Raw genomic sequence first — 10915 nt, 5'->3', positions numbered from 1 at the left:
TTCCTCACCAACAAACACACACAAAATCATGCTTCAGGTCCCCTGCGTGGGACCTCTCAGGGAAGGGGGAGGAGCCCTGGGGCTGGTTGGCGAACGCCGGATTGCGGGAGGTGCGCCTGCGCAGTACAGCAGTGCACGTGGTCGAGCCGGAAGCGCCCACTGGGACTGGAGATTCCTGGGGATGGCAACCGAGATGGAGGCGCAGAGCGTCGGGGCCGAGGACGGCTTCACCCAGGTCACCCGCAAGGGTGGCCGGCGGGCGAAGAAACGGCAGGCTGAGCCGCTGTCCGCAGCGGGGGAGGGCGGGGACGCGGGCCGCATGGACACCGAGGAGGCCCGACCCGCGAAGAGGCCCGTCTTCCCGCCCCTCTCCGGGGACGGGTTCCTGGTACTGGCGGGACCCTGGGACAGAAACGGGGCAGGGGCCGGAGGCGGGTCAAGCCGGTGGTCTCTGGGTGATGTTGAAGCTGCTGGGGCTCTTCTGACTTCTATTAGAGAAGTAACTCTGCTGAAGTTTAATTCGTTCAGTTAAAGGAAGCTTTTTGTGGATGGGCTGTCACTTTACAACTCCACGCCCGTTCCTCCAGACGTCTCCTGAGTTGTGTGTTCTTTTATTGTAGGGTGGGAAAGAAGAAACAAGGAAAGTGCCAGTCCCAGCTAACAGATACACGCCGTTAAAAGAGAACTGGATGAAGATATTTACTCCTATTGTAGAACATTTGGGACTTCAGATACGCTTTAACTTGAAATCGAGGAATGTAGAAATCAGGGTAAGGAGAATGTCAGGCATTTCCAAATATAGCAGGGTTTCTCCTACAGGGATGAAAATGCACCAATAGACTTTCCTTAACGGGACTTATTTTATCAAATGGTTTTCTTCCAGTTTTCTAATTTAGTGAGTTTGAACTTCTCAAATGCCTTCAGGGTCTGCGTTTAACACAAATATTAATTAAATTCATATGTTAGGTCTGAGATCGAAATACTGGCTATGCCTGTGCCTGTTTTGTACAATAATGTTCTCTGTTGAATTGAGAAGAGGTCCAGAGGCCGGCCCTGTGGCGTAGTGGTTAAGTTTGTGCCCTCCGCTGCTGGTGGCCACGGTTCGGATCCCCGGCCCGCACCAAAGCACCGCTTGTCAGGCCATGCTGTGGCAGCGTCCCATATAAAGTGGAGGAAGATGGGCACAGATGTTAGCCCAGGGCCAGTCTTCCTCAACAAAAAGAGGAGGATTGGCATGGATGTTAGCTCAGGGCTGATCTTCCTCACCAAAAAAAAAACAAAGAGGTCCAGTAAAGAGGTTATCATAAACAGAAGTATGTAAATAATGAACCCAAGTGCTTGCTGCAGTACAGGCAATATATATTTTAAAAGTATTCTTTTGGGGAAAAATATGTATTATTTTGAGAATAAGTATAAATTATATATATATGTATTTTTTTTCATTCCATGATGTCAGTCCAGAAATTAGACAATTAAAATTAATTGACTTATGTCTTCTTTTTCTGGATGTCAACTTTGTTTCATAATCAATGACCAAAATTAATTACATCTTCCATTTTGAGGACTGTTAATGCTGTTATAGACTTATCTCTGTTGAGAGACCAGAATAATGGAATAATGCAGAGAGGCCCTTCTCTAAATAGTTGGTAAAGGTTAAAATATAGAACTTGACAGTAGAACTCCTCTTCGTTCCCACTGCCACTTTCATTCAGGTTTTTCTGGTTTCATGCCAAAACTTCTTGTTTCCTTATGGGTTTCTGTTGTTTCATTGCTTTAAATCTCCTTTCACCACTCCACCCTTTATGCCAGAGCCAGATTAATTTTCCCAGACCATGCTGCTTTTGTTATGATATCCTGGTATCTTCAGTGTCTCTGAAGGATAAAAGTTAAGTTTTTGACTGAACTTGCCTTTCAAGTACAAGTCTCAGTCCTAAGTTCGTCTCACCATCTCTGAACATTTGTATCTTCACACTTATGGGTGGCTTTGCTCTCTGAAGAAGGCCCTCTCCTCCCTACCCCCTTTCTCTTCCTACCTCAGTTCCAGTCATCCTTCAGAGTCTAGCTCAAGTTCTTTCTCCTTTATGATGGGTCCCTTTTTCAGTCGTGTCGTCAGTGCCTAGACTTCGATTGTGCTTAGCTGTCTTGTGTATTGCAGTGTTATCAATTTGGATTCCACTAACATTTGCTGATACTACTCTTTGCCAGACACAGAGTGGTGCTTTGGCATGCACTACATCATTTTGATCTTTAGGACAGCCCTATGAGGTGGATGACTTACATATCCCCATCTTATAGATGTGAGGAAACTGAGGGGCAAAGGAGTATCTTAGCCAAAGTCATCAAGGTAATAAGTGAATCGTGACTCTAGTAGGGACCTCTCAGGATCTCCTACTCTGACCTCCTTATTTTACAGGTGAGAAAGCTTAAGATCTAGAGTGTCTATGGGACTTGCCCAAGGTCACATATAGGATTGGGACTGGGCTCTAGTTTTAAATTTGCCATTACACAGCCCTGTATTGTTTTTGTGTGTGTGTGTGTGAGGAAGATTAGCCCTGAGCTAACATCTGTTGCCAATCCTCCTCTTTTTTGCTGAGGAAGACTGGCCCTGGGCTAACATCCGTGCCCATCTTCCTCTACTTTATGTGGGATGCCGCCGCAGCATGGCTTGACAAGCAGTGCGTCAGTGTGCGCCCAGGATCCGAACCAGCGAACCCTGGGCCGCCACAGTGGAGTGTACGCACTTAACAACTACGCCACCGGGCTGGCCCCAGCCCTATATTGTTTTAAATTTGTCAAATATGTGGTCTCTTCTACTAGATTGTGTGAGTGGAAGAGTGGAAATAACAGTTTTGGAATCAGATCTGTGTTCAATCTCACTTTTTCCACTTTTTAGTACTTTAGTTTCCTCAAATATAAAAGTATTGGGTGCCCCGTGACATAGTGGTTAAGTTTGGTGGGCTCTGCTTCGGCGGCCTGGGGTTCGCAGTTTGGATCCCGGGTGTGGACCTGCACCAGTCATCAGCTGCGCTGAGGTGGCGACCCACATACAAAATAGAGGAAGATTGGCACAGATGTTAGCTCAGGGACAGTCTTCCTCAAGCAACAAAAGAGGAAGATTGGCAATATATGTTAGCTCAGGGTGAATCTTCCTCACCAAAAAAGAATATATATGTATATGTAAAAGTATTTATATTACTTAACATTCAGAGTTGTCGTGAAGATTAGAGCTATAGCGTGCAAAGTACCTTTGTAGTGCATCTTTTACAGTGGTAGGCATTTTAGGAATAGCAGCTATTTCTGTGATTATTGAATAAACTCCATGAGGGTACCATCCTTGCTTAAACCATTCTTGGTATTAGTCCTGGAGTTGTTGCTTTGGGAAACATCAGCATGTAAATAATGACTGAAGTCAGGAGATAGATCAGGACTCCCAGGAGACTGGACTGAAGGGGAAGACGACCAACTTGGGCATTGACGGGATGAACCGGGGGCTGGAGCCCTTCAGAATGTGAGCGATTGGGCTCTGCCAGAGGCATCTTGCTGATCGTCCCAGAATCCAATCAGGCAAGGAGCATCGTCGGTCATTTGATGGTCTTTGGGTGGAACTGCCCAGCTGTGGAGCTGGAACCTTTTATTTTGCAAATTAAACACAGTACTTACCTCACCAAAAACAGAGTCATAGAGAATATATTGGGGAAGGGTGATGGTGAAGGAAATTACAGTAATGGGAAAGGTATTTTGTTAGAATATTGTCTTTTTCATCCCCAGCTATAATTTGTGCTAATTTTTTTTTTAACAGACATGTAAAGAAACCAAGGATGTTAGTGCTCTGACAAAAGCAGCTGATTTTGTGAAAGCCTTTATTCTCGGGTTTCAGGTGGAGGTGAGTGACTTCATGACGTCTGAAATGGGGGCTTGAAAAATACTGAGTAAGAATGTTTCAATGGATTTGGGTTTTTTTTTTTTTTTTTGAGTTTTCTAGTTCTACAGTTTGTGAATTTTAGCTTACCGCTCATTCTCAGGTGTTTATTTTTATATTGTAGGACGCACTTGCCCTTATTAGGTTGGATGACCTCTTCCTGGAGTCTTTTGAAATTACGGATGGTGAGTGTATGGTAGTCTTTCTTATGAAATACTGTACTTTTGTATTGTGTGTGACTGTCAGCTTTCTAATAACATCAATTGAGCTATATTATTAGCAGCTTTTTAAAAAATACATATTTCGTGTCTTTTAGTAGGGAAATTTAGTTAATGATTAAACTTTATGTGGAAGTGGTGGTGTACTGGAATACACTGGAATGGCTTACCTCTTGACATCTTGCTTTTCTCATTTAGTTAAGCCCTTAAAGGGAGACCACCTGTCAAGGGCAATAGGAAGAATCGCTGGCAAAGGAGGAAAAACCAAATTCACCATAGAGAATGTGACACGGACGCGGATAGTTTTGGCTGACGTGTAAGCATGTGATCTTGAGAAAATTACTGTCATCATTTGTATTTAATATTTTGCTGGTCTCAAAAAGTCGTCAAGATTGTATTTTATGCATAATGTCACCACTAAATCTTTGTTAATGTATGGTTGTGGATGAATAGATATGTACTTTGAAAGCAGATTGTTAGTTGAGAAAATCTTAGAAATTATAGCTTTTTTCTCAATTAGCAATGAAGGAAATGTTTAGAATCACTATTAAAAGAAATTACATGACAGGTAAAGATTTAAATAGTATCTCAGGGGAGTCTATTAAATCAGTAGGGGAGAGCAAGGAGTAGGTGTTTTAAATGCCATTGTGAGGCTTTCCTTTAAAAAAAAAATATATATATGTAATTTATTTATTTAGATATAAAAGCCTTTCATAAAAGGAAGGTGAATATTGCATGTTGGGTGAGAGCAATTATATGTGAACATAAATAAGATGATACGGGCTTAAAAAAAGGGTGTAGGAAGTCAAGCTGGGATTACCCCTGTCTGAGGTTGAAGCTGCTCCGTTGCCAGGTCGGGATTACTGGCAGATGGCTCAGGGATTATATAATGCCAGGAAGTTGGGAAATGAAGAGGTTGACTGAGAAGAGGAGGGATCGGCCTGCTACTAAATCCGGAAATAATTTTATTTAAAATTATGCTATCTTTGCTCTAAACTTCAGGGCTTACCATTATTTAGAATCTAAATTTTAGATGATTTTTTATAGTTTTCAAGATAACCATAATACTATGTTGGTGGCCCTCTTTACCTGAAGACAGGTGTATTATAATTCTGATCTTATATGAATTGAGCCTAGAGTTGGAAATATAGAGCCACAGGAAAAGCTTTTTTGAACCAGAAATTTCATAAATTTTGAAATGTATACCACATTTAAAAATATCACATATAGCCCTAAAAACTTTTGTGTACTTAGAAGTCTAAAAATGTAACTGATTTGCTGATCACATTGTGGGTAGTATGTCATATAAATTTATAAGTATATTTATAACTGTTAACTTAAAAACTGACTAGTTGAACTAATTTTTTTAACAGTTCTATTGCAGTATGATTTACATATAAGAAAATCCACCTCTTTTAAGTATACAGTTCAGTGAGTTTTTTGGCAAATGTTCTGTAGTCCTGTAACCCCACCACACTCACAGACTTCATCACTCCAAAAGTTCCTTGTGCATCTTTGCAGCCCCACCCAGTTCCCAGGCAATCACTGATCAACTTTCTGTCACTATGGTGTTGCCTGTTCTAGAAATTCATGTAAATGGAAATACACAGTGTGTAGTCTTTGGTGTATGGCTTCTTTTAATTAGCATGTTGTTTTGAGTTTCTCCATTTTATTGGGTGTCTCGGTGATACCATCTAATGGCCAAGTCCTCGTCCATTGTGTGCCCATGCCACATTTGTTTATCACAGTTGATGGACATTGGGGTTGTTTTCAGTTTGGGGCTATTACGAATAATGTTGCTGTTGACTTGCTTTTTATATCTTTTTTATTTTTCTTACAAACTGAATTACATACTAAAAATTAAAGAAAAGTACTGTCTTATAGTTTTTGCTATAAATAGGCTAATTGAAAATCCACATGTGCAATGACTTGTATTAATTAGGATATAGCCATAAGATGGACTATTATGTGCCTATCAGTGTTATTTTTGATGAGTTGCTTATAACCTGGCAAAATACAGTGTAATGTGAGCAAGATATAAAACTAAAAACTATTTGTTCCAGATATATTCAGTATATCAGATGGGAAATAATATTGCTCATGTATCCTGACAGGTACATTCCATTCCGACTACTGCCCCATTACTTTGGTTGTTTTTAGTAGGAAAACTACTCACACTTCATATATTCTTGCTATCTTTATTTGCTCATCGTTCATGCTCTATTTTATTTTATTTTATTTTTTGTGAGGAAGATCAGCCCTGAGCTAATCCTCCTCTTTTGCTGAGGAAGACCGGCCCTGAGCTAACATCTATTGCCAATCCTCCTCCTTTTTTTTTGCCCCAAAGCACCAGTAGATAGTTGCATGTCATAGTTGCACATCCTTCTAGTTGCTGTATGTGGGATGTGGCCTCAGCATGGCTGGAGAAGCGGTGCCTCGGTGCACGCCCGGGATGCGAACCTGGGCCGCCAGTAGCGGAGTGCGCGCACTTAACCACTAAGCCACGGGGCTGGCCCTCATGCTCTATTTTAAAGAATTTTATTTTTATCAAAGTGAGACATACACATACTTTAAAAAGCCAAAAATTTCTGCTGCCTACCTCCATTTCCCCATCCTCAGAGGAGCCAATTTCTGCTCTTTAGGCTAATTTTTAAAAATTGTTTATCTCCATATTTCCAAATATCTTGTTTACATACCAGCTTCTTGATTTTTTGTTCAGATTCACTGTTGGCTTTCTACCATGAAAGATGAAGGTTTAGCCTCCTTTCACCCCTCCCCCACTTCCACCCCACACTCCTCCTTTCTCACAATCCAGTTTACTGATTCCTCCCTCTCCTCCCCGCACATCGTGGGTTTTACTAGACCAGTGTTGAGTGTTACCTGAGCGTATTAACAGCTGAGCCAGTTGATAAACTGTTGATTACTCTATCTGTTCTTTCCAACTTTGTTTTCCCTTGAAGAAATAATTCTTATGTGTCTGTGTGCTTTCTGAATTTTTAGTGTACTAATTCAACAAAAAGCTGTATGTTGTCTCTATCTCCTCTTGGTGTATTCAGATGCATCACACAGTTTAGAAATCTCTCCTGGAGCCTTCCATTCTAGAAGCACTGCCACCCTCTCTGCCTGGTGCCCAGCTGCCATCCTGGCTTCTCCTTTCACCTTTGCCCCTTGCTGTTTGGACCCCATGGCTCTTGGATTCTTTTTCCCGAATACTCATTGATTTGGGGTTTTTTTTTTTTTTATTTGATATTTGTATATATTGCAAAATGATCACCAATAAGTCTAGTTAATATCTGTCACCATACATAAAGAATTTTTTTCATGTGATGAGAACTTTTAAGATCTGTCTTAGCAACTTTCTGATATGCAATATAGTATTATTAACTGTAGTCACCATTCTGTACGTTACATCCCCAGAACTTATTTTATAGCTGGAAATTTGTACCTTTTGAGTTCACCCATTTCACCCACCCTCTTGAGTACTTGTTTTGGTGCTATATATAGTCCAGGAGCTAGGTGAGCAGAGGAAGTACATATTTTGAGACCTGGTTCTGAAAAGGAGTTCTATCCTGACCAAGTATACAATTCTGTTATAAATCATTTTCATTCAGAATTTTGAAGGCATTCCTACATTATTTTCTAGCCTTCAGCGTTGCTGTTGAGAAGTCCAAAGCCATTTTGATTCCTGATTCTTTTAGCTCCTTCCTGGCAGTTACACTGTCGTCTTCAGCCCCCGAAATTTCATAGTGATGTGTGTTGGTCTATTTTTATTCATCTTACTGGGCGCTTTCAAACTAGAAACTCCATTTTCTACCGTTCTTAGAAATTTTCTTGAATTACTTCTTTGATTTCCTTCTCTTTTCCCATTATATCTGGAATTCCTTTCTCTAAGTATCTTCTAATCCTTCTCTTTAGTTTTCCTAACATCCTGTCCTTGATTCATGGGTACATGAAAGTAGCTTTTCTAATCTGGCTGGCTTTGTTTTGTTGTTTTTATTCCTCTCTCCCTGCAGTCTCTGTTTCTGTAATGCTTTCTGCACCTCACTGGTTGTGGCTTTTACCCTGTAGTATTAGATGCTTCCTCGGATGCTGGTGATCTTCAGTGTGTGCTGTACATAAGAGGGGAGCCGTAACGAGCAATAGAAGCCCTGAGCTCGGTGCATGGTGGGGGGATTGACTGTAGGCTTCACTTAGGGTGACTGGCCAGGCTATTTCTTTGGGGAAGCCCTGATGTCAGTGTCTGTAATCTTGCTTACTGAGCAGGTCAGGTTCCCCAGAGAAGTATTCTCCAGTCTCTTTGCTGCCAGAATTTGGAGCCCAGTTATGGAAGACAGTTGGAGGTCTCAACATTCAGTGTGCAGATGTTTGCTTGATGTTGCGCCTGTTGTTAACATGGTACTCCTCCCTCAGCTGTGCCTGATACTCCGTGGTCAGACACCATGTTTTTTGTCTTCTCCAGTAAGCAGCCCCCGCCCCCCTCTCATAATTTTGCAGTTACAGAGCTGTGGTTGCCTGTTTGCACAGGGTGGGGAAGAAAATCTGGGCATCATCTTGAACAGACTGATTTTCTTGTTTTTAGCCTCACTTTTACCCCAGTTTCAGAAATACCTGAGCCTATGGGGGTGAGAGAGTTCTGCTGATGTTCCCACTGCGAATTCAGTGTCAGTTACTGACATTTTGAAAGATGGGTTTGAAAAGGCAAAATGCTCTATTGTCAATCTCATTTGACTCATTCAGCAAGGAATATTATAAGGATCTGGATGATCCTCAGTGAGTACTGAAGAAATTTAGCTAATCTTTAGAAAACTTTGTGGATGAAATCCAAAGATGTTTTAATTAAGTACAGTATTTCTTGCATTTCCGGGTACTCAATAATCCTAGCTTTGCCAGTGTGTAATTTTGGACAGGTTTCTTGATTTCTTTTAAACTTCTTTCCTCATCTGTAAAGTCGGAATGACATCTACCTAATAAAGCTGGTGTGAGGATTAAATGAGAGAGAACATGTATTTAGAGCCCTGGCACGGAGGGAGCACTCACTGGATGGTAGCCATTATTAACCAACAATCTTAAAGAACTTAGTTTTTTAAAAATTTTTTGTTTATGTCATTTCTAATAATTTTGGGGATGTATAATTCACATACCATAAAATTTTCCCTTTCAAAGTGATTTTTAGTATATTTACAGATCGTGCAACCATTACCACCACCTGCATTTAGGAATCTATGTAGCATGATTTTCCAGAGTTTCTGAGTTACAGGATTTAGTTAAGGAAATGCTTTTTGTTGCTAACTTGTGTCACTTTTTCTCTTGCAGGAAAGTTCACATCCTTGGCTCTTTCCAAAACATCAAGATGGCAAGAACTGCCATTTGTAACCTCATCCTGGGTAATAGTTTCTTTCTTTCGTGTTGTCTCTGGAAAGGAAAGAATAGGAATCTAGGAACTCAAACCACATTTGTGCATCAGTTTAGGATAAGGGTCGTGTTAAAGATGGCAAGTAGAAACTCCGGGGGTTCACAAATGTAGGCCTAGAGAAAAAAGTAGGAATGTTTTTGCTTGGATTCCAGCTGTCTGCCTGCCAGAGAAGAGAAAGGGTTATTTGGGTTATATTGCTTAAATCTTTGCTGCTTTCCCCTGATGAGCTGCACGGAAAAGCCATTCCAGAATAGCAGGCAACACTGTGTTTTAGTTTCAACAATAAGGGAGCTGCTGATCAGCGCCCATCAACCTAATCCACTTAGTCCCATTTTCAAACTGTGCAGCAAAGTCAGTAACTTCTGATGAGAGTTACAGGATTGTAGCAGCCTGCTCAGAAAACACTTGGGATTCTCCCTCAGTGCCCAGGTCTGACCAACTAGCTTCTTTTTGAAATATTTGACAACTCGGTGCCTTTGGTTCTTAGGATTTCAAATGTTTTTTGGAGAATATTTGAGTATGGTTTCCTTTATGATTCTTTTGTTGATTTAAGATCCAATGCAAAATGGCCCTGTTCTTTTTAATAAGGAGTTCTAGACCATTTTTTATGTAGCTTCTATATATGTGAGTATATTTGTATAGATAGATAAACTTTTTTTTTCCCTCTGCAGGAAATCCTCCATCAAAGGTTTATGGCAATATTCGAGCCGTGGCTAGCAGAGCAGCAGATCGATTCTGATTTCAAATAAGAGACTTGTTATCTTGTCTTTGGACTCTAGAGAAAAAGACCTTACCCTCTACAAGTGGTCACAAGAAACCATGTGAAGAATTTTTCAGTCACTTTAAGCCTCGGTCCCTTCTTCCATTCTCAGCCAGAAGCGTAAACAGAAAGGAAAAGTTTGATAGTATTCACACTCAACAGCTTTGAGGATAATTTAAATATTGAAATTTAGTACCATTGTTATACTTACATATTAATTCTAATTTATCATTTTTTAAATCACGTGCACATTTTCAGTTTATAATACTCTCATTTGGAGGGAAAACTTGTTTAAACAGTTCTGTATGAGTTTATAAGTTTCTTATTTATAGATTTATAACTTTTTATAAATTTATAAACACTTCTCTATAAGCAGTAATTGAAGAATTATCTCAGAAAACCTCTTTCTATTATGACCCTTAATACTGGGTGGTATGTGAATATTTTAGAATCAGGTAAGCAGCAGCAGGTTAGCTGTAGTATGTGAACCAAGAAAGGTTAATCTTGTACCTGTTTTGCAGTTTATAAAATTAAAATTAAAGACCTACATCACAAAGTCGACCTGAGCAAAGAGTTTTATTTTTCAAGTAAGTATTTAATGAAAG

The 10915-nt window shown here is 40.4% G+C and overlaps 1 protein-coding gene across 1 annotated transcript; it reads left to right on the top strand.

Annotated features, from left to right (window-relative positions):
• Positions 1-137: 137 nt before the first annotated feature.
• Positions 138-10869, top strand: PNO1 (partner of NOB1 homolog). The gene is made up of 7 exons (XM_058551066.1): positions 138-388; positions 621-770; positions 3800-3883; positions 4044-4104; positions 4336-4453; positions 9451-9521; positions 10222-10869. Exons 1-7 carry the CDS (start codon positions 182-184, stop codon positions 10287-10289), a joined length of 759 nt encoding a protein of 252 aa, XP_058407049.1. The 5' UTR covers positions 138-181; the 3' UTR covers positions 10290-10869.
• Positions 10870-10915: the final 46 nt, after the last annotated feature.

This window comes from Diceros bicornis, chromosome 12 (assembly GCF_020826845.1).
Source record: "Diceros bicornis minor isolate mBicDic1 chromosome 12, mDicBic1.mat.cur, whole genome shotgun sequence".
Lineage (NCBI taxonomy): Eukaryota > Metazoa > Chordata > Mammalia > Perissodactyla > Rhinocerotidae > Diceros > Diceros bicornis.
Note: the sequence above shows the minus strand (reverse complement) of the source record. Positions and strands in the feature narration are given on the sequence as shown.

What these genes read in the sequence shown, in the direction of transcription:
- PNO1 (XM_058551066.1), top strand. Translation starts at nt 182, where the DNA reads ATGGCAACCGAGATGGAGGCGCAGAGCGTCGGGGCCGAGGACGGCTTC. An exon ending in GTCTTTTGAAATTACGGATG is followed by an intron (nt 4,105 to 4,335) that starts GTGAGTGTATGG and finishes TTTCTCATTTAG; the next exon opens with TTAAGCCCTTAAAGGGAGAC. An exon ending in CATTTGTAACCTCATCCTGG is followed by an intron (nt 9,522 to 10,221) that starts GTAATAGTTTCT and finishes TTCCCTCTGCAG; the next exon opens with GAAATCCTCCATCAAAGGTT.